The sequence below is a fragment of the Emys orbicularis genome, chromosome 12, assembly GCF_028017835.1.
Source record: "Emys orbicularis isolate rEmyOrb1 chromosome 12, rEmyOrb1.hap1, whole genome shotgun sequence".
In the NCBI taxonomy this organism is placed as follows: domain Eukaryota; kingdom Metazoa; phylum Chordata; order Testudines; family Emydidae; genus Emys; species Emys orbicularis.
In genome coordinates this window covers 1,208,374-1,230,426 of record NC_088694.1, presented here as the reverse complement: position 1 = coordinate 1,230,426, position 22,053 = coordinate 1,208,374, and the positions used below count along the sequence as shown (strand labels likewise).

General features: G+C 60.5%; 2 protein-coding genes across 2 annotated transcripts; both read right to left on the bottom strand.

The window, feature by feature from the left end:
* Positions 1-223: 223 nt before the first annotated feature.
* On the bottom strand, positions 224-9,171 carry LOC135886011 (WAP four-disulfide core domain protein 3-like). Its single transcript, XM_065413903.1, has 7 exons — positions 9,080-9,171; positions 8,482-8,655; positions 7,441-7,581; positions 4,863-5,003; positions 4,355-4,498; positions 4,020-4,190; positions 224-375 (listed from the first exon to the last, which is right to left on the bottom strand). Exons 1-7 carry the CDS (start codon positions 9,156-9,158, stop codon positions 359-361), a joined length of 867 nt encoding a protein of 288 aa, XP_065269975.1. The 5' UTR covers positions 9,159-9,171; the 3' UTR covers positions 224-358.
* A 7,238-nt stretch (positions 9,172-16,409) lies between these two features.
* On the bottom strand, positions 16,410-21,478 carry LOC135886010 (WAP four-disulfide core domain protein 3-like). Its single transcript, XM_065413902.1, has 6 exons — positions 21,387-21,478; positions 20,773-20,946; positions 19,730-19,870; positions 17,265-17,405; positions 16,757-16,900; positions 16,410-16,603 (listed from the first exon to the last, which is right to left on the bottom strand). The coding sequence occupies exons 1-6, from the start codon at positions 21,463-21,465 to the stop codon at positions 16,410-16,412; spliced, it is 873 nt and encodes a 290-aa protein (XP_065269974.1). The 5' UTR covers positions 21,466-21,478.
* Positions 21,479-22,053: the final 575 nt, after the last annotated feature.

Here is a 22,053-nt window from a genome sequence, read left to right as displayed (position 1 = left end):
TCAGGCTACGTCACCATCGCCAGAAGGGCCAGCAGCTCGAGTGCTGGGAGCAGGGGCTGGGTCACTGGCTGAGAAACAGGAGTGGGGACAAGCCAGGACCCTGCACGTCAGTGCCGAGAGCGATGGGAGAGATGGCAGCTGCAGGGGGGTTGTCCCGGGCGGACATGCAGGGACAGTGAGGCCCAATCCAGGAAATCACAGGGAGGCCGGCTGAGCTGAGCTCTTTATTACACAACCCAGGTGCTGGGCGAGATCAGGCCCACGGGCGATTGGGGGTGGGTGTCAGGTGGGGACCGTATTGGAGGATCCTGTCCCATCCCCCCACAGGCCCTGCTGTCACGCTCTCGGCTCTTCGCGGTCACGCTCTCGTCGGCCCTGTCGAAAAAGGGGCAGTCGGTCAGGCCAGGGGCTGGTTCTGAGGCTGGGGGGCAGGGAGGGAGGTGACAGGAGCAATCCTGGACTGCCTCATGCATGGGGGCTGGGCACAGAGATCCCGGCACGCAGGGGGCCCCCTCGGGGTCAGGTGCAGGCAGAGCGGTTCTGCCTTGCACGGCCTTGAGGGGGGGTCGGGGGCACGGCTGATGCGGCTGCACCCGGCCCCTCCCGGGCAGTCGCCGGCCTTGCAGCAGGGCTCAGTGCATGGGGCTGGGTGACCTCGGGAGCTGCCACTGGGCAAACTCCATGGCACAGAGCAGCCCCGGGGAGAAGGCAGGAGACCCAGCCGGCCAGGCCAGCAGCACCGATATCATCCCAGAGCAGTCCTCTCCCCATCTCCACGCCAGCCTCCCGCAGCCCTTCGCCTCCTCCCCAGAGAGCTGGGAGCTCCGTGGGGGAGAGGGCAATGTGCACTGCCAGCTTCCGCCCAGACTCCAGGCCTGGGGGGAGCCGGGTCACTCGGAGTAGGTCTGTGACTAGAGTGACCTTTTCAAAATGCCAAAACGAGACAGGCAGGAACCCCAGACCTCTGTAGCCATGTCCCCTGCACCGCCTCTTCCCCCGGCCCCGCACTCTGGCCAGGCCAGAAGCCGGAGCCAACCCATGGGAAGAGCTGCCCAGGGAGCCGGGGCCGCTGTGGGGAGACCCAGACCTTCCACCTGCCCTGGGCGGGGGCCGAGGTGCCTGAGAGCAGCTCCCGCCGCTTTTCCTGCCCCCTGGGGTACAGTGACCAGGGCAGATGGAGGGCCCGGGACTCCCCCCAGCAGCCTTGGCTCCCCTTACCATGGCACTAAGGGATGCAAAGGGAGGGGCCGAGGGGCAGGACAGCCCACAGGAGCGAACATCTCTGTAGTGATCTGTGAATCCTACACAGAGTTTGTGTCTCACATGCTGGGCTGATGGGAGATTCTGTCTGTGCCGCACCCAGCACCTTTGGGGGCCATAACAGTAACAGCGTTTCCAACATGTGCAGAGTGGCGAGCGGGAGGGCCAAGGGCTCGTCACAGCTACGCTCTCAACCCAGCAAAGAGGCACCTCCCTGGGTAGCCGTTTATTCCGTTTAACAACAGGAGAAGGGGAGCAGTTGCTTCAGCAGCTGAACGCCCAACGGCCTCAGGAAGGGGCCGGTCAGTTCCTGTTCCAGTGCGAAATTTAGCAACAGGAGAGCAGCTGAGCAATGTGGCAACTACCTGCTCAGGTCAGAGCTTTATACCCCCCCACCCTAACAAAGCCAGGTCGGTGTGACACTGGCAATCCAGAGTCCCCGTGTCTCAGTGGAGCAGTGACAGACACACCATGGAATCAGTCTGGCTCACCTGGGCGTTAGTATTGTTAAAACAGGGATCGAAAGGATAGGAATCTGTTTAGTGTTTATTCTTTATTGAATGCTGGTGTGTTGCTGCCTGCATTCATCTCACTTACAGCGTCTCTATCCCATAGTGTAAGGTAATATGTGAGCGGTTGTATGGTGAGTCTCTGTGAGTGTGTAACTCGCCAGAGGGGAGAAAGAGATGAATTAGTGTGAATGGCTGATCTCCTGCAGAAGGTGTTATGTCCTGCCCAACGGGAAAGGGCCATTGACGCCAGACGGACTATTGTGGGACATTAAAGAGGACAAAAGATGTTTGTTGTTTTGCCCTCCCCACCCCCGTGAAGATGAGTCGTGCTAGTGGATTCCTCCCATCACTGAGTTTGCAGCTGAGATCACAAGGACGGATGGGGATAAAACCCCCAAAGGGAAGGAACTGATGCTCACTAGGCTGCTTGGAGTCTGGGGTGGGCAGGTTTCTAGGCATAGGCAAGAGATCCACAGCTGCTCAGCCGGGGTTAGTCCTGAAGGGCATATAGCGCTTGCTCATGACAGAAGCTTCTATTTCCTTGTGAAAGTTGAGATAGTAACTCATTTGTGCTTCTATGTTTACTTGCTTTAACCTTGTAAATAACTCTCTGGTTTCTTTTTCTGAGTTAATAAATCTTTAGATAGTTTATTATAGGTTTGTCTAGAAGCCTTGTCTTTGGTGTGAGATCTGAGGTGCGATTCACCTAGGTAAGTGACTGGCCCTTTGGGGCTGGGAGTAAGCTGAATATTGCTGTGATCGGTGGTGTAAGGAACCAGCTATCACAAAGGTACATGCACCTGGGCGGTGAGACAGACCGGCGTACCCAAGGGGCCTGTCTGGGATGCCCTGGTTAGGCTGTTATGGTGCCTGAGGAGTTCACACTTAATAACTGCTTGGTGACACCTAGGTAGAGAACTCACAGCCAGTTTGGGTTTGTGCTCTGGTTCCTAGCAGTGCCCCGAGGCTGGTTCTCACGCTCTGGGGGCACTGCTGGCAGCGGCACAGGTGGGATTTGACTGCCAGAACTAGCAATGGGCCCTTGTATTTAGTCCAGTTCCCATCACAAACAGTGCCGCAGGCTCTCCTTCAGCGCTACGAGAACAGCCCCCGGTGTATTTCCAGCACTGTCCCTCTGACCTGGGCAGTCACGACCCACCTAAGGCCACGTCTACAGCGGCAACTTACAGCAGCACAGCTGTACCAACGCAGCTGTGCCGCTGTCAGATCGCTCGTGGAGCTGCTCTGTGCCGACAGGAGAGAGCTCTGCCGTTGGCACAATTAACCATCCCCAACGCGTAGCGGGAACTACGGCGGTGGGACAGCATCTCCTGCCAACATAGCGCTGTCCACACTGGCTCTTCTGTCAGTTACACTTATGTCGCTCAGGGGGGTGTTTCTTCACACTTCTGAATAACATAAATTATACCGGCAAAAGTGGTAGTGTAGACACAGCCTCCCGGCTCCTCCACAGGTCCTGAGACATTCGGCTCCAGTGCCCAATTGTTCCCATTGCCCTGGCAGCCGCCATAAATGAACTCGTCACGCGTCTTGGTGACTGAGTCGTAGAAGTAGCTGCGACTGCAGGCTGAACATGGGCCGTGCAGGTCACTTTAGCTACAGAGCACGGAGAGGCAGGTTCGGAGAAAAGGGAGAACTCCCTGAAGGATCTCAGCCTCCACGTTCAAATCTAACTGGGACCCAGTCTCCAGCTGGGGTGGGAGATGAGGCTAAGGGCGTGAGCGCTGTGTGTGTATCCGAACCCCATGAAAACCCGTTTCTTAATGGTCACTTCATTTACATATTAGTTGAACGGTTAGGGCCGGATTTTCAGAAACTAAGGTTAGGCAGACAAAACGTATGTGCAACTGCAAACCCCATTGCTAACAGTTACGGACTGTGTATGCAAACTCTCAATCGACACGTGCATATGACTGCTCATGGCCATTCCATGCCGGGCTCCTTCAAGGTACAACCAGGGCTGTTTGTTTATGAATACTTGTGGCACAGATTCGTATGCCGAACAATTTTTTAACTGATTTTCGTGATTGTCTCCCCAACCCTGACCTCCCACAGCAGGGCTAGAATCCAGCCCCCAGAACGAGCAAGCTATATTTATTTAGTCCCGTTTCCCACCCTGGACTCCTGGGGACCAGTCCTGCTGGCAGTTGTGTTAATTCTCAGGCTGTCCCAGCTTGCTGAGCTGCCCAGCCCATGCGAGCTGGTTCACGCGCTCGGTCCCCTTACCGCGTTTCCTGCAGGCCTGCTGGCACTCCAGGAGAGTTCTAAAGTTGTTCCCGTTGCCCCGGCAGCCACCATAATAGAATCTCTGGCATGTCCTGGAGGCTGGGTTGTAGAAGAAGCGCGGGATCTTTCGCTTGCAAGGGCCCGTCTCAGGCGGGAGTCGGCAAATGTCACCTGGAGAGAGGAGATGGGTTATAAGGAGGGCAGAGATCGGCAAGGGAGCTCAGGCTAGTGAACCCAGACTGGAGGGGAGGTGGAGTATCTCTAGCCCACAGGATGCCTGGCAAGTGCTGTGGGGCTGGGGGCTCCACAGGCCCCTCTCTCTTTGCTGCTAGTACCTGTTAGAGGGGCCAGACAGCCGAGGCCACAGCCAGTAAAGCAGCATTTCTGCCTGGTGGGACAGTCCCTGTCGTCACTGCACTTATTCTCACACGGCGCGAACGTCTGCAGCACTCTCCTCTTGGGGCAGGTGCCGGGTTGGGCTGGAAAAGGGAAAAAACAACAGCTCATGTCTCCGTGGGGAACAAACCCCAAACCCACAGGCCTGCACCACGGACCTGAGCCAGACCCAAGTTCTGACCTCTGGCCAAGGCTTTTCCTTGGAGTCCTGGTCTGCTCCTCTCCAGGACTGGTCTCTGCTGCTTCCACCCAGACCCTCCCACTCCATGCTCAGCCGCATGCCCATGGGCCATAAACCCTCTCCAGTCAGTCCCCTGTCTGTCCCAGCTCTGTCACTTACCCCACCTCCCTCCCTGGCCCATGCTCAGACCCGGCCCCACTTGTCTAGCAGTTTGAATTACCAAGTACCCCTCCCTTTGACCCCCCCGCTCCCAGGTGCAGCATTACCTGGCACCGCCCGTGCGCAGTGCACGTGGCATCCCCGGCTGCAGCACTTGCTGCCCGCTCCACATTCCCTGTCGTTATTGCATTCCACGAGGCAGATTGTCACCGTGCCGGGTTTGACCTTCGGGCAGTACCCTGGGTTTACTGGGGAACAGAACAGCGAGAGAGCAGGGTCAGCATTGTCTGGACTAGTGACAATGGAAAGGCTGCTATGTAACCACAGCCTGTGCGCCTGCAGCCGCGAGCAGGCGGATCCCCCAGCTGCCCAGATCACTGGCCTTGCACACACCGCCCCGTTCAGTGCTAGCTAATGTATCTGCCTGTAGGGCTCCAGGGGAGCCTGGAAACATAGGACTGGGAGGGATCGGAGAGATCTTCTAGCCCAGTCCCCTGCATGGAGGCAGGACTACGTATTATCTGACCACCCCGACACGGGTTTGTCCAACCTGCTCTTCAAAACCTCCAGTGACGGAGATTCCAGCCTCCTAGGCAATCTATTCCAGTGCTTAACCACCCTGGCAGGATGGTTTCCCTAATGTCTAATCTAGTGACTTGAGTCACTGAAGGCAACTGATGCAGAGCCTCCTGGGCCATCCAGATCAGGTCTCCTGCCTTCCAGGTCAAACTCAGGGGACGGATGGGCAGCTGCCGCTGGACTGGGCAGGAAGCAGCAGACACGGTCGATTTATCACCGTAGCATCTGAGCGCCACTGTTGTAATCAGGTTACCCCGAGATTCCACCCCCCATCAGGAACCTCGTTCTCTGTCACTCCCGCACACAAGGGAGGCCCAGCTGGGCCCGAGCTCTGACCATCCCATGGCTGGGTGGGGGCCAGGCCCGTTGGGGTGGGGTTGGGCCCTGGAAGCAGGATTCATGGGGCTATCGTGGCTGCAGGTGTGCAGACTTTCTCAGGGGGGCTGTGGCTACCTTGTTAATATTAAAATAAGGAGCCCAAAGGGGTGGGTGTGGCCATGGGGTCCCCAGGCCTTGGCTCTAGGCTCCCAGCAGCGATGCTGGGCTGGGCTGGAGACAGGGACGGATTAACGTTTTGTGGGCCCCCGTGGGGGCACTGGAACATGGCGGGGGAGGGGGGTCCGTCCCCGGAGCAAGGGGCCAGCCAGGGGCAATGGGGCATGGCATGGAGAGGGCTGCCCCGCTCCGTCCAGCCCAGTGCAGGGCACTGTTTACAAACCGGCAGTTGCCAGACGCACAGTGACCCACCTGGTCCTGTGCTGCCAGCATGTCCCTTCCCCTCGGGGGGAGGGGGGCCATGCCACTCCACACCACACATCCCCCCACACCCAACACCGGAACACCCCCACCCCTGATTCCCTATGACCAGAGGGCCCCCCCCCCAGACCCGATATGCCCAGCGCCCCCCCAGACCCTGCCACAAATGCACAGCGCCCTACAACACCACCCCTGCCCACAGCCCCACAACTGCCCAGCACCCCACATAGAACCCCCACTCCCTAGTGCCCCAACACACAGATCTTTCCCGCCCCCTCACAGCCCAGCACCCCCCACAAAACCCCCACTCCCTAGTGCCCCAACACACACACCTTCCCCGCCCCCTCACAGCCCAGCACCCCCCACAAAACCCCCACTCCCTAGTGCCCCAACACACAGATCTTCCCCACCCCCTCACAGCCCAGCACCCCCCACAGAACCCCCATTCCCTAGTGCCCCAACACACACACCTTCCCCGCCCCCTCACAGCCCAGCACCCCCCCAGACTCCTCACTCCCTAGTGCCCCAACACACACACCTTCCCCACCCCCTCACAGCCCAGCACCCCCCCAGACTCCTCACTCCCTAGTGCCCCAACACACACACCTTCCCCGCCCCCTCACAGCCTAGCACCCCCCCAGCGCCCCCCCAGACCCTGCCACAAATGCACAGCGCCCTACAACACCACCCCTGCACACAGCCCCACAACTGCCCAGCACCCCACATAGAACCCCCACTCCCTAGTGCCCCAACACACACACCTTCCCCGCCCCCTCACAGCCCAGCACCCCCGCCCCCCCAGACTCCCCACAGACCCACTCCCGGCCGCACTCACCGGCCCTGCTGGGAGGTGACTGTGTGGGCCGGGCTGAGCCGGCAGCGCCGCCAGGGCTGGTCCCAGGGCGTGGAATTGCTCTGGCCCTCGGGAGTGGCACGATCAGCCAGGCCAGGACCTGCCCCAGCCAGGCTCCCTCAGGGTGCACCTGCCTGGAGGGGCCCAGCCAAGCCCCCACACTGCCCCCCACCCCCCCGCCTGAGACTGGCCAGGCTTCTGCACCAGTCCCAGGCCGCTCAGCTCCGGGGAGTCAGGCAGGGCCCCCCAGGTGGTGGGAAGCAGAGACTGCCCGGAGCCGGAGGGGCACTGGGGTCCGGCCAGGGGGCTGAGAGAAACCGGCGGGTGGGGGCAGAGAGGAGCCCTTGGCCGGCGGGCAGGCCGAGAGAAGCAAGTGGCTGGCGGGGTCTCAGGGCGCAGTGCAAGCGGAGCAGGCCGGGGCCTCTTCTGCGGGTGCTCCATGGCGCCACTGGCGTCTTTGTAAACCCGGCACTGGGTGGAGAAGGAGAACCCCTCACCTCCTATGGGGAGTCTGCACTCCGTCCCACAGCCGTTACTGCAGCAGCGCTCAGATCCGGGACAGTCAGCGTCCGTGGAGCAGAAGTTATCGCAGTTCGCAGCCCCCCCGTTGATGGGAGTGGGGCACTTGCCCGTTTTCACTGGAAACGAAGGGGAAGAGAACCAGGGTTACAGAGCATGGGGCAGACACACCGGCCTGAGGCAAGGGGGTCATGTCAGGCAATGAACTCTCCCTCCCTGTACCCCCTCCCCCAGGGACGGAGGAATCGAACTGCTCAGCCCCCAGGGGTGACCTCCTCCACTTCCCAAAGACAGCCGGAAAACTTCCAATTTCAGGGCCTGTTTTCAACTGCTTATCACTAGAGACACAGGCCTTGTAATAAATAACGCCGGAAGGTGGCTGCTGCTTCGGCTTTCTGGACACCAGGATCCTGAGCCAAAGGCAACCTGGGCTCGTGGGCGCTCGCCCGGGATTAGAGAGGAAATGCCCGGCACCCATGGCAGCTGTGTGAGCCATTTCTCCAGCACAGAAGTGTCTCAGACTGGGACTCACTCCTGCTCCTTCAGCCCCCGCCCCAGCTGTGCCAGAGACGAGCATGACTTCTCTGAGCCAGGCCAGCAGGTCTGCGGTTCTGGGTGCCAGGCTACAGACGTGTTCAGCAGGATTGTTATTGTCATTAACGCCCTAGCCAGAGGCCTCCAGAGCAGGCTGGGATGCAGCTACCGGGACTCAGGGACCTTCAATTTCGTTTCAGCTCCCAGCATGAGCTGTACCATGGACTCCTCACACGCTCGTCCTCAGCCCTCCTCCCTTTGCCTAGCCAGAGTGTGAGCTCCTCGGGCCAGGGCTGCCTCTCACTGCGTCTGTGCAGCGCCCGGCATGATGGGGTCCTGGCTCTGCTGGATCCCCTAGGCACTGCTGTGATGCAGCCAGTCAGTCATTAGAGGGGAGATCCGTCTCTGTGGCCCCAGCTGCTTTGCATTCACACCCCTTTGACCAGCTCATGACCCAACTAGCTGAGTTTCTCTTGCTGTCTTACCTGAGCTTCCACAGGTCTTGAGACATTCGTCCATATTGGGAAACCTGTTCGCATTGCCCTGGCAGCCGCCGTAAATGAACTCCTCGCACCTCTTGGTGACCGAGTTGTAGAAGTAGTTGCGGCTGTAGGCTAAACATGGGCCAGGTTCCGCAGGGAGATTGCAGATCGCGTTAGCTACGGAGCAAAGAAAGATGGGTTAGGAAGAAAGGGGGAACCCTGCAATGTATCTCAGCTGCCTGATTTGAAACTAACGGGGGGCCCAGTCTCAAGGGTCGATGCAAGCGGCAGGGCCTGGGGTGGGTGATGGAGCTAAACGAGGATCTTGTTGCTAATGCGTGAGAGCTGTGAGTGTCTCTGGTGTATCGGGGACAGAGCAAGGAGGCCTCCCTGGGGCGAAGTGGGGGAGGCCCGGGGACAGCCCCACGCCCAGGGGGCGAGAGACTCTGGGGCCGGCGGCAGGGGGCTGTGTCACGTGGGGGATACGGGGCAGGAGCCACTGAGAGCGAACGGGGCTGGGGGCAGGCTCAGGGCTGGGGGCAGGCAGGAGGGAAGCGCTGGCTGCCGGGCTGGGTGGGGAGCCAGGGCAGGGAGCCCTCACCTTCATGGAGCTGCCCAGAGGCAGGTGTCAGGTCAGCCCAGAGGGCGAGGAGCCCCAGGAGGAGGAGGCCTGATTTCATGGTGCTGCGGGGCCAGGATGCCCAGCGCCGAGCTGCCCCAGCTTATATAGCATCATGCCAGCCCGGCACTGCCGTCCCAGGAGGGGCCATTGCACAAGAGAGCCGTCCCTGGTGTCTGCCCCTCCCAAAGGGAACAGGGAAGCAGCAGGGCCCTGCGAGAGTTGGGAAACGTCCCTGGTGAGGGAGGTGGAAATGTAATAACAGGCTGCAGAGGTGAGTTCATGTTTCCAGGCAGCTCCGCGCCCTGCCTGGGGCACCGGGACAAACAGCTGACCCCAGAGCCACTGAGCACTGGGCTGCCCTGGGGCGAACCTCTCGTGAAGCCCACCCAGTGCCGGCCCCGGGAGCTGTGCGGGACGGGACCTCTCAGCTCACGGCAAAGAGCTGGTTCCCCAGAGCCAGATCTGTCATTCTCGCAACACGCCTCCAGCCCTCCCTCTTCCCTCTGCTGCTTCCCGTGCGGAGCTGCTGGGCCCAGGCCTGCCACGCTGTAATTCCTAACGCTGGCCCACCGGCCTGGCAGCTCCCCATGGCCCAGAAAGCAGCACTCATGCGCCAGCTCCTCCCCAGAGCTGGCTGCAGGGACAGCTCCAGAACCGAACCCTGCCCCTCGCACGCTGCCCCCGTGGGCTGGGGGCTAAGGGAGGGGTTGGTACGTCCCTCTCGCTCTCCCACCGGGTCTCTGACGCTCCTTCGGGGGGCAGGGATAAGGCACCCCCACAAAGGCCTGGGCTATCCGTGTGTGTGTCGTGTGCTCTGGATCCCGCCCCGTCCATCTCTATTCCCCCCGCCTCGCCCCGCCCCGCGGGTTCCCTCAGCTGATGTCTAACGATGGGGGCTGAATGTCTCTGTGTCGCTGACCCTTGTCTCTGGGATGTGACTGGAGGAGGGTGCGTGGGGAGGTCGTGGGGATCCCACCCTGTGCCCGGGGCCCCTGGACTCCCCTGCCGCTCACGCGCCCCGGCCCCAGCCCCAGCCCCACTCACACCCTGCCTCCAGGTCAGCTCCCTGGGCTGCTCCTATGGCCCTGCTCCCAGCCCAGCCGGGCTCCTGCTCTCCCCTTAGCTCTGCCCCTCCGGCCCGGCAGCTCCACCTCACACGGGACCCCACGCTCCTCACTCCCTCATTGGCCTGGGCCTGGCTGCCCTGTCAATCAGCCTGACCTGAAGCATTGGTCTATCCCCATTGGCCCTGGGCACTGTCAGTCTCAGAGTCCTGATTTCCCATTGGCCGTCCCCCTTTCTTTTGGTACTGGGAGAGGGGAACCAACCCCTCCCCCCCGAGTTTCAGTGGGGGCCAGCAGCCCCCTGACACCAAGATGCTGCAGGCGGGTGTTTGACTTACTGGTGGCAGCGTTTCCCCAAATTACCGCTTGGTTTTCTCCTTTTATAAAAGCTTCTTTTGTGAGACAGGGACTCGGTTCCTGGCAGTGGGGTAGGGGCCCCGGGGTGATTTATCGCCTCCCAGAGAGGCGACTCCATCGGAGCCAGGGCACCCCCCAGCGCTCCTTTAACATGCTGGGGCAGTTTGAACACAAGCCTGCCACGAGCCCCTGCAGCAGGGCCCTGCAGCCTGTGTGTGCGTGTTCCCTGCCTGTCTGCATCGGGGACACCCTGGCTCCCTAGGCACATTGCCGCCGTGGGCAGGCGCCCCAGTGCTGCAATACAAGGGGCATGCCTGGATTCAAGGGTCGGGGCATTTCTGAAATCCTCACGTCCGGAGGCAGGGAACGGACTGGAGGCTGGAGCGGGAGTTTGCCGGAAGGTGGCTGCTGCTTCGGCTTTCTGGACACCAGGATCCTGAGCCAAAGGCAACCTGGGCTTGTGGGCGCTCTCCCGGGGTTAAAGAGGAAATGCCCAGCACCCATGGCAGCTGTGTGAGCCATTTCTCCAGTGTCCTGCCCCTTGAGCCCCCGCCCCAGATGACTATGACCCCTCTGAGCCCTGGCAGGAGGTTCACGGTCCTGGGTGCCAGCCTACAGAGGAGTTCGGTAGGACTGGTATTGTCATTAACACCCAGCCATTGGCTTCCACTGCAGGAGAGGCCCTGGGCAGAGGGCAGTCCACGCCGCTCTCTGCCTGGCCCTACAAACATGGAGGCCGTTCTCTAGGGCTATTCCCAGGCACTGGCCGTGCTGGTGCGTCAGGCTACGTCACCATCGCCAGAAGGGCCAGCAGCTCGAGTGCTGGGAGCAGGGGCTGGGTCTCTGGCTGAGAAACAGGAGTGGGGGCGAGCCAGTGCCCAGAGCGCTGGGGTAATGGCACGTGTGACCCTACTGCCAGGTGGAGCCGGCAGCAACCAGGGCCGGGTTCAATATCTAGGGGATCCTCTTTAACAATACGACACAGAACCAGCTCGAGCCCCCACACAGTAACCTGGGGAAATTACACACCACCCTGGGCACCTCTGCGAGGCCATACTTCCCCTCTCACCAGCACAGCGTCTGAGTGTAGCAAAGAAACTTGTCATGAAAGGAGGGAAGTCACCCGACATTAATTAGGGAAAATGCCACAAGCAGGATTCATAGTCCTACAGCTGTGAGCAGGACGCCCACCCCGGAGTGCGTGGGGCAGAGCCTTCCGCCTCGTGTTCTTAAGTTCTACAGCCAACAGTTCCTTTTCTGTGCCCCTCTCGGCTCCCTCACCGCACCCCACTCCCAGGGGGTGTCCTTGGTCAGCGGGGACCCCGGGTTCAGAGGCGCAGCTGGGTGAGTTCCCCTCCCACCCAGGGAAGAAGGCACCTGGCTTGCTCTGCCGTCGGAGCACTTGCTCGGGCTGCCCGCCCCGCCAGCCACGGTCCCTCTCTTCTGGCTGTCGTGCCAGCCGCTCGTTCCACTCCCACCGGCCGCCTGTTTGCTGCTTCTGCAGGCTGACTGTTGGCTGTTCCCGCCAGCTGACTGTCAGTTCTCTACTGTTGCCACCTCTCTGCTGTGACCTCTGCAGGTCAGTCTCTTAGTGAGTTTCAGCTTTTAGCAGGCTGGGCAGAAACACTGTCCCACCACCAGTGAGTTCAGCTCTCATTGCTGCCAAATGGCCGGACGTGCCGCCCTCCTCTTCACTGGCCACCCCAGGCACCTGCTTGTTACGCTGGTGCCTGGAGCCGGCCCCGTTTCTGGAGCCCAGGGACTATGTGGCAGCTCACGCTCTAGTGACACTGCCCAGTGCCTGCCACCCCCAGGAGACCCCCTTTCTCCAGGGACATTAGCCTGGGGCACAGGCTCCAGCTGCAGGGGGGTTGTCCCGGGCGGACATGCAGGGACAGGGAGGCCCAATCCAGGAAATCACAGGGAGGCCGGCTGAGCTGAGCTCTTTATTACACAACCCAGGTGCTGGGCGAGATCAGGCCCACGGGCGATTGGGGGTGGGTGTCAGGTGGGGACCGTATTGGAGGATCCTGTCCCATCCCCCCACAGGCCCTGCTGTCACGCTCTCGGCTCTTCCCGATCTCGCTCTCGTCGGCCCTGTGGAAAAAGGGGCAGTCGGTCAGGCCAGGGGCTGGTTCTGAGGCAGGGAGGCAGGGAGGGAGGTGACAGGAGCAATCCTGGACTGCCTCATGCATGGGGGCTGGGCACAGAGATCCCAGCACGCAGGGGGCCCCCTCGGGGTCAGGTGCAGGCAGAGCAGTTCTGCCTTGCACGGCCTTGAGGGGGGGTCGGGGGCACGGCTGATGCGGCTGCACCCGGCCCCTCCCGGGCAGTCGCCGGCCTTGCAGCAGGGCTCAGTGCACGGGGCTGGGTGACCTCGGGAGCCGCCACTGGACAAACTCCATGGCACAGAGCAGCCCCGGGGAGGAGGCAGGAGACCCAGCCGGCCAGGCCAGCAGCACCGATATCATCCCAGAGCAGTCCTCTCCCCATCTCCACGCCAGCCTCCCGCAGCCCTTCGCCTCCTCCCCAGAGAACTGGGAGCTCCGTGGGGGAGAGGGCAATGTGCACTGCCAGCTTCCGCCCAGACTCCAGGCCTGGGGGGAGCCGGGTCACTCGGAGTAGGTCTGTGACTAGAGTGACCTTTTCAAAATGCCAAAACGAGACAGGCAGGAACCCCAGACCTCTGTAGCCATGTCCCCTGCACCACCTCTTCCCCCGGCCCCGCACCCTGGCCAGGCCAGAAGCCGAAGCCAAGCCGTGGGAAGAGCTGCCCAGGGAGCCCGGGCCGCTGTGGGAGACCCAGACCCTCCACCTGCCCTGGGCGGGGGCCGAGGTGCCTGAGAGCAGCTCCCGCCGCTTTTCCTGCCCCCTGGGGTACAGTGACCAGGGCAGATGGAGGGCCCGGGACTCCCCCCAGCAGCCTTGGCTCCCCTTACCATGGCACTAAGGGATGCAAAGGGAGGGGCCGAGGGGCAGGACAGCCCACAGGAGCGAACATCTCTGTAGTTATCTGTGAATCCTACACAGAGTTTGTGTCTCACATGCTGGGCTGATGGGAGATTCTGTCAGTGCCGCGCCCAGCACCTTTGGGGGCCATAACAGTAACAGCGTTTCCAACGTGTGCAGAGTGGCGAGCGGGAGGGCCAAGGGCTTGTCACAGCTACGCTCTCAACCCAGCAAAGAGGCACCTCCCTGGGTAGCTGTTTATTCCGTTTAACAACAGGAGAAGGGGAGCAGTTGCTTCAGCAGCTGAACGCCCAACGGCCTCAGGAAGGGGCCGGTCAGTTCCTGTTCCAACGCGAAATGTAGCAACAGGAGAGCAGCTGAGCAATGTGGCAACTACCTGCTCAGGTCAGAGCTTTATACCCCCCCACCCTAACAAAGCCAGGTCGGTGTGACACTGGCAATCCAGAGTCCCCCTGTCTCAGTGGAACAGTGACAGACACACCATGGAATCAGTCTGGCTCACCTGGGCGTTAGTATTGTTAAAACAGGGATTGGAATGATAGGAATCTGTTTAGTGTTTATTCTTTATTGAATGCTGGTGTGTTGCTGCCTGCATTCATCTCACTTACAGCGTCTCTATCCCATAGTGTAAGGTAATATGTGAGCGGTTGTATGGTGAGTCTCTGTGACTGCGTAACTCGCCAGAGGGGAGAAAGAGACGAATTAGTGTGAATGGCTGATCTCCTGCAGAAGGTGTTATGTCCTGCCCAAGGGGAAAGGGCCATTGACGCCAGACGGACTAGTGTGGGACATTAAAGAGGACAAAAGATGTTTGTTGTTTTGCACTCCCCCCCCCCCCCCCCCCCCCCCCCCCGTGATGATGAGTGTGTAACTCGCCAGAGGGGAGAAAGAGACGAATTAGTGTGAATGGCTGATCTCCTGCAGAAGGTGTTATGTCCTGCCCAACGGGAAAGGGACATTAAAGAGGACAAAAGATGTTTGTTGTTTTGCCCTCCCCACCCCCGTGAAGATGAGTTGTGCTAGTGGATTCCTCCCATCACTGAGTTTGCAGCTGAGATCACAAGGACGGATGGGGATAAAACCCAAACAGAAGGAACTGATGCTCACTAGGCTGCTTGGAGTCTGGGGTGGGCAGGTTTCTAGGCATAAGCAAGAGATCCACAGCTGCTCAGCTGGGGGTTAGTCCTGAAGGGCATATAGCGCTTGCTCATGATAGAAGCTTCTATTTCCTTGTGAAAGTTGAGATAGTAACTCATTTGTGCTTCTATGTTTACTTGCTTTAACCTTGTAAATAACTCTCTGGTTTCTTTTTCTTAGTTAATAAATCTTTAGATAGTTTATTATAGGTTTGTCTAGAAGCCTTGTCTTTGGTGTGAGATCTGAGGTGCGATTCACCTAGGTAAGTGACTGGCCCTTTGGGGCTGGGAGTAAGCTGAATATTGCTGTGATCGGTGGTGTAAGAAACCAGCTATCACAAAGGTACACGCACCTGGGCGGTGAGACAGACCGGCGTACCCAAGGGGCCTGTCTGGGACGCCCTGGTTAGGCTGTTATGGTGCCTGAGGAGTTCACACTTAATAACTGGTTGGTGACACCTAGGTGGAGAACTCACAGCCAGTTTGGGTTTGTGCTCTGGTTCCTAGCAGTGCCCCGAGGCTGGTTCTCACGCTCTGGGGGCACTGCTGGCAGCGGCACAGGTGGGATTTGACTGCCAGAACTAGCAATGGGCCCTTGTATTTAGTCCAGTTCCCATCACAAACAGTGCTGCAGGCTCTCCTTCAGCGCTACGAGAACAGCCCCCGGTGTATTTCCAGCGCTGTCCCTCTGACCTGGGCAGTCACGACCCACCTAAGGCCACGTCTACACCGGCAACTTACAGCAGCACAGCTGTACCAATGCAGCTGTGCCGCTGTCAGATCGCTCGTGGAGCTGCTCTGTGCCGACAGGAGAGAGCTCTGCCGTTGGCACAATTAACCATCCCCAACGCGTGGCGGGAACTACGGCGGTGGGACAGCATCTCCTGCCAACAGAGCGCTGTCCACACTGGCACTTCTGTCAGTGACACTTATGTCGCTCAGGGGGGTGTTTCTTCACACTTCTGAATAACATAAATTATACCGGCAAAAGTGGTAGTGTAGACACAGCCTCCCGGCTCCTCCACAGGTCCTGAGACCTTCGGCTCCAGTGCCCCAATTGTTCCCATTGCCCTGGCAGCCGCCATAAATGAACTCGTCACACGTCTTGGTGACTGAGTCGTAGAAGTAGCTGCGACTGCAGGCTGAACATGGGCCGTGCAGGTCACTTTAGCTACAGAGCACGGAGAGGCAGGTTCGGAGAAAAGGGAGAACTCCCTGAAGGATCTCAGCCTCCACGTTCAAATCTAACTGGGACCCAGTCTCCAGCTGGGGTGGGAGATGGGGCTAAGGGCGTGAGCGCTGTGTTGCGTATCCGAACCCCATGAAAACCCCGTTTCTTAATGGTCACTTCATTTACATATTAGTTGAAGAAGGGTTAGGGCGGATTTTCAGAAACTAAGGTTAGGCAGACAAAACATATGTGCAACTGCAAACCCCATTGCTAACAGTTACGGACTGTGTATGCAAACTCTCAATCGACACGTGCATATGACTGCTCATGGCCATTCCATGCCGGGCTCCTTCAAGGTACAGCCAGGGCTGTTTGTTTATGAATACTTATGGCACAGATTCGTATGCCAAACATTTTTTTAACTGATTTTCGTGATTGTCTCCCAACCCTGACCTCCCACAGCAGGGCTAGAATCCCACCCCCAGAACGAGCAAGCTATTTTTATTTAGTCCCGTTTCCCACCCTGGACTCCTGGGGACCAGTCCGCTGGCAGTTGTGTTAATTCTCAGGCTGTCCCAGCTTGCTGGGCTGCCCAGCCCATGCGAGCTGGTTCACGACGCCTCGGTCCCCTTACCGCGTTTCCTGCAGGCCTGCTGGCACTCCAGGAGAGTTCTAAAGTTGTTCCCGTTGCCCCGGCAGCCGCTGTAGATGAAGCTTTCGCACGTCCTGGAGGCCCGGTTGTAGAAGAAGCGCGGGATCTGTGCCCTGCAAGGGCCCTTCTCAGGCGGGAGTCGGCAAATGTCACCTGGAGAGAGGAGATGGGCAGAGATCAGCAAGGGAGCTCAGGCTAGTGAACCCAGACTGGAGGGGGAGTGGGGATGTCTCCGGCCCACAGGATGCCTGGCAAGTGCTGTGGGGCTGGGGGCTCCACAAGCCCCTCTCTCTTTGCTGCTAGTACCTGTTAGAGGGGCCAGACAGCCGAGGCCACAGCCAGTAAAGCAGCATTTCTGCCTGGTGGGACAGTCCCTGTCATCACTGCACTTATTCTCACACGGCGCGAACGTCTGCAGCACTCTTCTCTTGGGGCAGCTGCCGGGTTGGGCTGGAAAAGGGAAACAACAACAGCTCATGTCTCCGTGGGGAACAAACCCCAAACCCACAGGCCTGCACCACGGACCTGAGCCAGGCCCAAAAGCTGACCTCTGGCCAAGGCTTTTCCTTGGAGTCCTGGTCTGCTCCTCTCCAGGACTGGTCTCTGCTGCTTCCACCCAGACCCTCCCACCCCACACTCAGCCGCACGCCCATGGGCCATAAACCCTCTCCAGTCAGTCCCCTGCCTGTCCCAGCTCTGTCACTTACCCCACCTCCCTCCCTGGCCCATGCTCAGACCCGGCCCCACTTGTCTAGCAGTTTGAATTACCAAGTACCCCTCCCTTTGACCCCCCCGCTCCCAGGTGCAGCGTTACCTGGCACCGCCCGTGCGCAGTGCACGTGGCATCCCCGGCTGCAGCACTTGCTGCCCGCTCCACATTCCCTGTCGTTATTGCATTCCACGAGGCAGATTGTCACCGTGCCGGGTTTGACCTTCGGGCAGTACCCTGGGTTTACTGGGGAACAGAACAGCGAGAGAGCAGGGTCAGCATTGTCTGGACTAGTGACAATGGAAAGGCTGCTATGTAACCGCAGCCTGTGCGCCTGCAGCCGCGAGCAGGCGGATCCCCCAGCTGCCCAGATCACTGGCCTTGCACACACCGCCCCGTTCAGTGCTAGCTAATGTATCTGCCTGTAGGGCTCCAGGGGAGCCTGGAAACATAGGACTGGGAGGGATCGGAGAGATCTTCTAGCCCAGTCCCCTGCATGGAGGCAGGACTACGTATTATCTGACCACCCCGACACGGGTTTGTCCAACCTGCTCTTCAAAACCTCCAGTGACGGAGATTCCAGCCTCCTAGGCAATCTATTCCAGTGCTTAACCACCCTGGCAGGATGGTTTCCCTAATGTCTAATCTAGTGACTTGAGTCACTGAAGGCAACTGATGCAGAGCCTCCTGGGCCATCCAGATCAGGTCTCCTGCCTTCCAGGTCAAACTCAGGGGACGGATGGGCAGCTGCCGCTGGACTGGGCAGGAAGCAGCAGACACGGTCGATTTATCACCGTAGCATCTGAGCGCCACTGTTGTAATCAGGTTACCCCGAGATTCCACCCCCCATCAGGAACCTCGTTCTCTGTCACTCCCGCACACAAGGGAGGCCCAGCTGGGCCCGAGCTCTGACCATCCCATGGCTGGGTGGGGGCCAGGCCCGTTGGGGTGGGGTTGGGCCCTGGAAGCAGGATTCATGGGGCTATCGTGGCTGCAGGTGTGCAGACTTTCTCAGGGGGGCTGTGGCTACCTTGTTAATATTAAAATAAGGAGCCCAAAGGGGTGGGTGTGGCCATGGGGTCCCCAGGCCTTGGCTCTAGGCTCCCAGCAGCGATGCTGGGCTGGGCTGGAGACAGGGACGGATTAACGTTTTGTGGGCCCCCGTGGGGGCACTGGAACATGGCGGGGGAGGGGGGTCCGTCCCCGGAGCAAGGGGCCAGCCAGGGGCAATGGGGCATGGCATGGAGAGGGCTGCCCCGCTCCGTCCAGCCCACTGCAGGGCACTGTTTACAAACCGGCAGTTGGCAGACGCACAGTGACCCACCTGGTCCTGTGCTGCCAGCATGTCCCTTCCCCTCGGGGGGAGGGGGGTCATGCCACTCCACACCACACATCCCCCCACACCCAACACCGGAACACCCCCACCCCTGATTCCCTATGACCAGAGGGCCCCCCCCCAGACCCGCTATGCCCAGCACCCCCCCAGTGCCCCCCCAGACCCTGCCACAAATGCACAGCGCCCTACAACACCACCCCTGCCCACAGCCCCACAACTGCCCAGCACCCCACATAGAACCCCCACTCCCTAGTGCCCCAACACACAGATCTTTCCCACCCCCTCACAGCCCAGCACCCCGCACAGAACCCCCATTCCCTAGTGCCCCAACACACACACCTTCCCCGCCCCCTCACAGCCCAGCACCCCCCCAGACTCCTCACTCCCTAGTGCCCCAACACACACACCTTCCCCACCCCCTCACAGCCCAGCACCCCCCCAGACTCCTCACTCCCTAGTGCCCCAACACACACACCTTCCCCGCCCCCTCACAGCCCAGCACCCCCCCAGCGCCCCCCCAGACCCTGCCACAAATGCACAGCGCCCTACAACACCACCCCTGCACACAGCCCCACAACTGCCCAGCACCCTACATAGAACCCCCACTCCCTAGTGCCCCAACACACACACCTTCCCCGCCCCCTCACAGCCCAGCACCCCCTCCCCCCCCCAGACTCCCCACAGACCCACTCCCGGCCGCACTCACCGGCCCTGCTGGGAGGTGACTGTGTGGGCCGGGCTGAGCTGGCAGCGCCGCCAGGGCTGGTCCCAGGGCGTGGAATTGCTCTGGCCCTCGGGAGTGGCAGGATCAGCCAGGCCAGGGCCTGCCCCAGCCAGGCTCCCTCAGGATGCACCTGCCTGGAGGGGCCCAGCCAAGCCCCCACACTGCCCCCCCACCCCCGCCCCCCGGCTGAGACTGGCCAGGCTTCTGCACCAGTCCCAGGTGGCTCAGCTCCGGGGAGTCAGGCAGGGCCCCCCAGGTGGTGGGAAGCAGAGACTGCCCGGAGCCGGAGGGGCACTGGGGTCCGGCCAGGGGGCTGAGAGAAACCGGCGGGTGGGGGCAGAGGGCAGAGAGGAGCCCTTGGCCGGCGGGCAAGCCGAGAGAAGCAAGTGGCTGGCGGGGTCTCAGGGCGCAGTGCAAGCGGAGCAGGCCGGGGCCTCTTCTGCGGGTGCTCCATGGCGCCACTGGCGTCTTTGTAAACCCGGCACTGGGTGGAGAAGGAGAACCCCTCACCTCCTATGGGGAGTCTGCACTCCGTCCCACAGCCGTTACTGCAGCAGCGCTCAGATCCGGGACAGTCAGCGTCCGTGGAGCAGAAGTCATCGCAGTTCGCAGCCCCCCCGTTGATGGGAGTGGGGCACTTGCCCGTTTTCACTGGAAACGAAGGGGAAGAGAACCAGGGTAACAGAGCATGGGGCAGACACACCGGCCTGAGGCAAGGGGGTCATGTCAAGCAATGAACTCTCCCTCCCTGTACCCCCTCCCCCAGGGACGGAGGAATCGAACTGCTCAGCCCCCAGGGGTGACCTCCTCCGCTCCCCAAAGACAGCCGGAAAACTTCCAATTTCAGGGCCTGTTTTCAACTGCTTATCACTAGAGACACAGGCCTTGTAATAAATAACGCCGGAAGGTGGCTGCTGCTTCGGCTTTCTGGACACCAGAATCCTGAGCCAAAGGCAACCTGGGCTCGTGGGCGCTCGCCCGGGATTAGAGAGGAAATGCCCGGCACCCATGGCAGCTGTGTGAGCCATTTCTCCAGCACAGAAGTGTCTCAGACTGGGACTCACTCCTGCTCCTTCAGCCCCCGCCCCAGCTCTGCCAGAGACGAGCATGACTCCTCTGAGCCAGGCCAGCAGGTCTGCGGTTCTGGGTGCCAGGCTACAGACGTGTTCAGCAGGATTGTTATTGCCATTAACGCCCTAGCCAGGGGCCTCCGGAGCAGGCTGGGATGCAGCTACCGGGACTCAGGGACCTTCAATTTCGTTTCAGCTCCCAGCATGAGCTGTACCATGGACTCCTCTCACACGCTCGTCCTCAGCCCTCCTCCCTTTGCCTAGCCAGAGTGTGAGCTCCTCGGGCCAGGGCTGCCTCTCACTGCGTCTCTGCAGCGCCCGGCATGATGGGGTCCTGGCTCTGCTGGATCCCCTAGGCACTGCTGTGATGCAGCCAGTCAGTCATTAGAGGGGAGATCCGTCTCTGTGGCCCCAGCTGCTTTGCATTCACATCCCTTTGACCAGCTCATGACCCAACTAGCTGAGTTTCTCTTGCTGTCTTACCTGAGCTTCCACAGGTCTTGAGACATTTGTCCATATTGGGAAACCTGTTTGCATTGCCCTGGCAGCCGCCGTAAATGAACTCCTCACACCTCTTGGTGACCGAGTTGTAGAAGTATCTGGGCATGTAGGCTAAACATGGGCCGGGTTCCGCAGGGAGATTGCAGATGGCGTTAGCTACGGAGGAAAGAAAGATGGGTTAGGAAGAAAGGGGGAACCCTGCAACGGATCTCAGCTGCCTGATTCGAAACTAACGGGGGCCCAGTCTCAAGGGTTGATGCAAGCGGCAGGGCCTGGAGTGGGTGATGGGGCTAAACGAGGATCTTGTTGCTAATGCGTGAGAGCTGTGAGCTTCTCTGGTGTATCGGGGACAGAGCAAGGAGGCCTCCCTGGGGCAAAATGGGGGAGGACCGGGGACAGTCCCATGCCCAGGGGGCGAAGACTCTGGGGCTGGCGGCAGGGCCAGGGACGCTGCGAGGGGCTGTGTCGCGTGGGGGATATGGGGCAGGAGCTGCTGAGAGCGAACAGGGCTGGGGGCAGGCTCAGGGCTGGGGGCTGGCAGGAGGGAAGCGCTGGCTGCCGGTTTGGGTGGGGAGCCAGGGGCAGGGAGCCCTCACCTTGACGGAGCTGCCCAGAGGCAGGTGTCAGGTCAGCCCAGAGGGCGAGGAGCCCCAGGAGGAGGAGGCCTGATTTCATGGTGCTGCGGGGCCAGGATGCCCAGCACCGAGCTGCCCCAGCTTATATAGCATCATGCCAGCCCGGCACTGCCGTCCCAGGAGGGGCCATTACACAAGAGAGCCGTCCCCGGTGTCTGCCCCTCCCAAAGGGAACAGGGAAGCAGCAGGGCCCTGCGAGAGTTGGGAAACGTCCCTGTGAGGATGGTAGAAATGTAATAACAGGCTGCAGAGGTGAGTTCATGTTTCCAGGCGGCTCCGCGCCCTGCCTGGGGCACCGGGACAAACAGCTGACCCCAGAGGCCACTGAGCACTGGGCTGCCCTGGAGCGAACCTCTCGTGAAGCCCACCCAGTGCCGGCCCCGGGAGCTGTGCGGGATGGGACCTCTCAGCTCACGGCAAAGAGCTGGTTCCCCAGAGCCAGATCTGTCATTCTCCCAACACGCCTCCAGACCTCCCTCTTCCCTCTGCTGCTTCCCGTGAGGAGCTGCTGGGCCCAGGCCTACCACGCTGTAATTCCTAACGCTGGCCCACCGGCCTGGCAGCTCCCCATGGCCCAGAAAGCAGCACTCATGCACCCGCCCCTCCCCAGAGCTGGCTGCAGGGACAG

Coding starts and splice junctions, on each gene's coding strand:
- LOC135886010 (XM_065413902.1), bottom strand. CDS start 21,465: ATGAAATCAGGCCTCCTCCTCCTGGGGCTCCTCGCCCTCTGGGCTGAC. Junction 16,901..17,264: donor CTGCGCACGGGCGGTGCCAG/GTAACGCTGCAC, acceptor TCCCTTTTCCAG/CCCAACCCGGCAGCTGCCCC. Junction 16,604..16,756: donor CTGTCTGGCCCCTCTAACAG/GTACTAGCAGCA, acceptor TCCTCTCTCCAG/GTGACATTTGCCGACTCCCG.
- LOC135886011 (XM_065413903.1), bottom strand. CDS start 9,158: ATGAAATCAGGCCTCCTCCTCCTGGGGCTCCTCGCCCTCTGGGCTGAC. Junction 8,656..9,079: donor CTCTGGGCAGCTCCATGAAG/GTGAGGGCTCCC, acceptor TTTGCTCCGTAG/CTAACGCGATCTGCAATCTC. Junction 4,191..4,354: donor CTGTCTGGCCCCTCTAACAG/GTACTAGCAGCA, acceptor TCCTCTCTCCAG/GTGACATTTGCCGACTCCCG.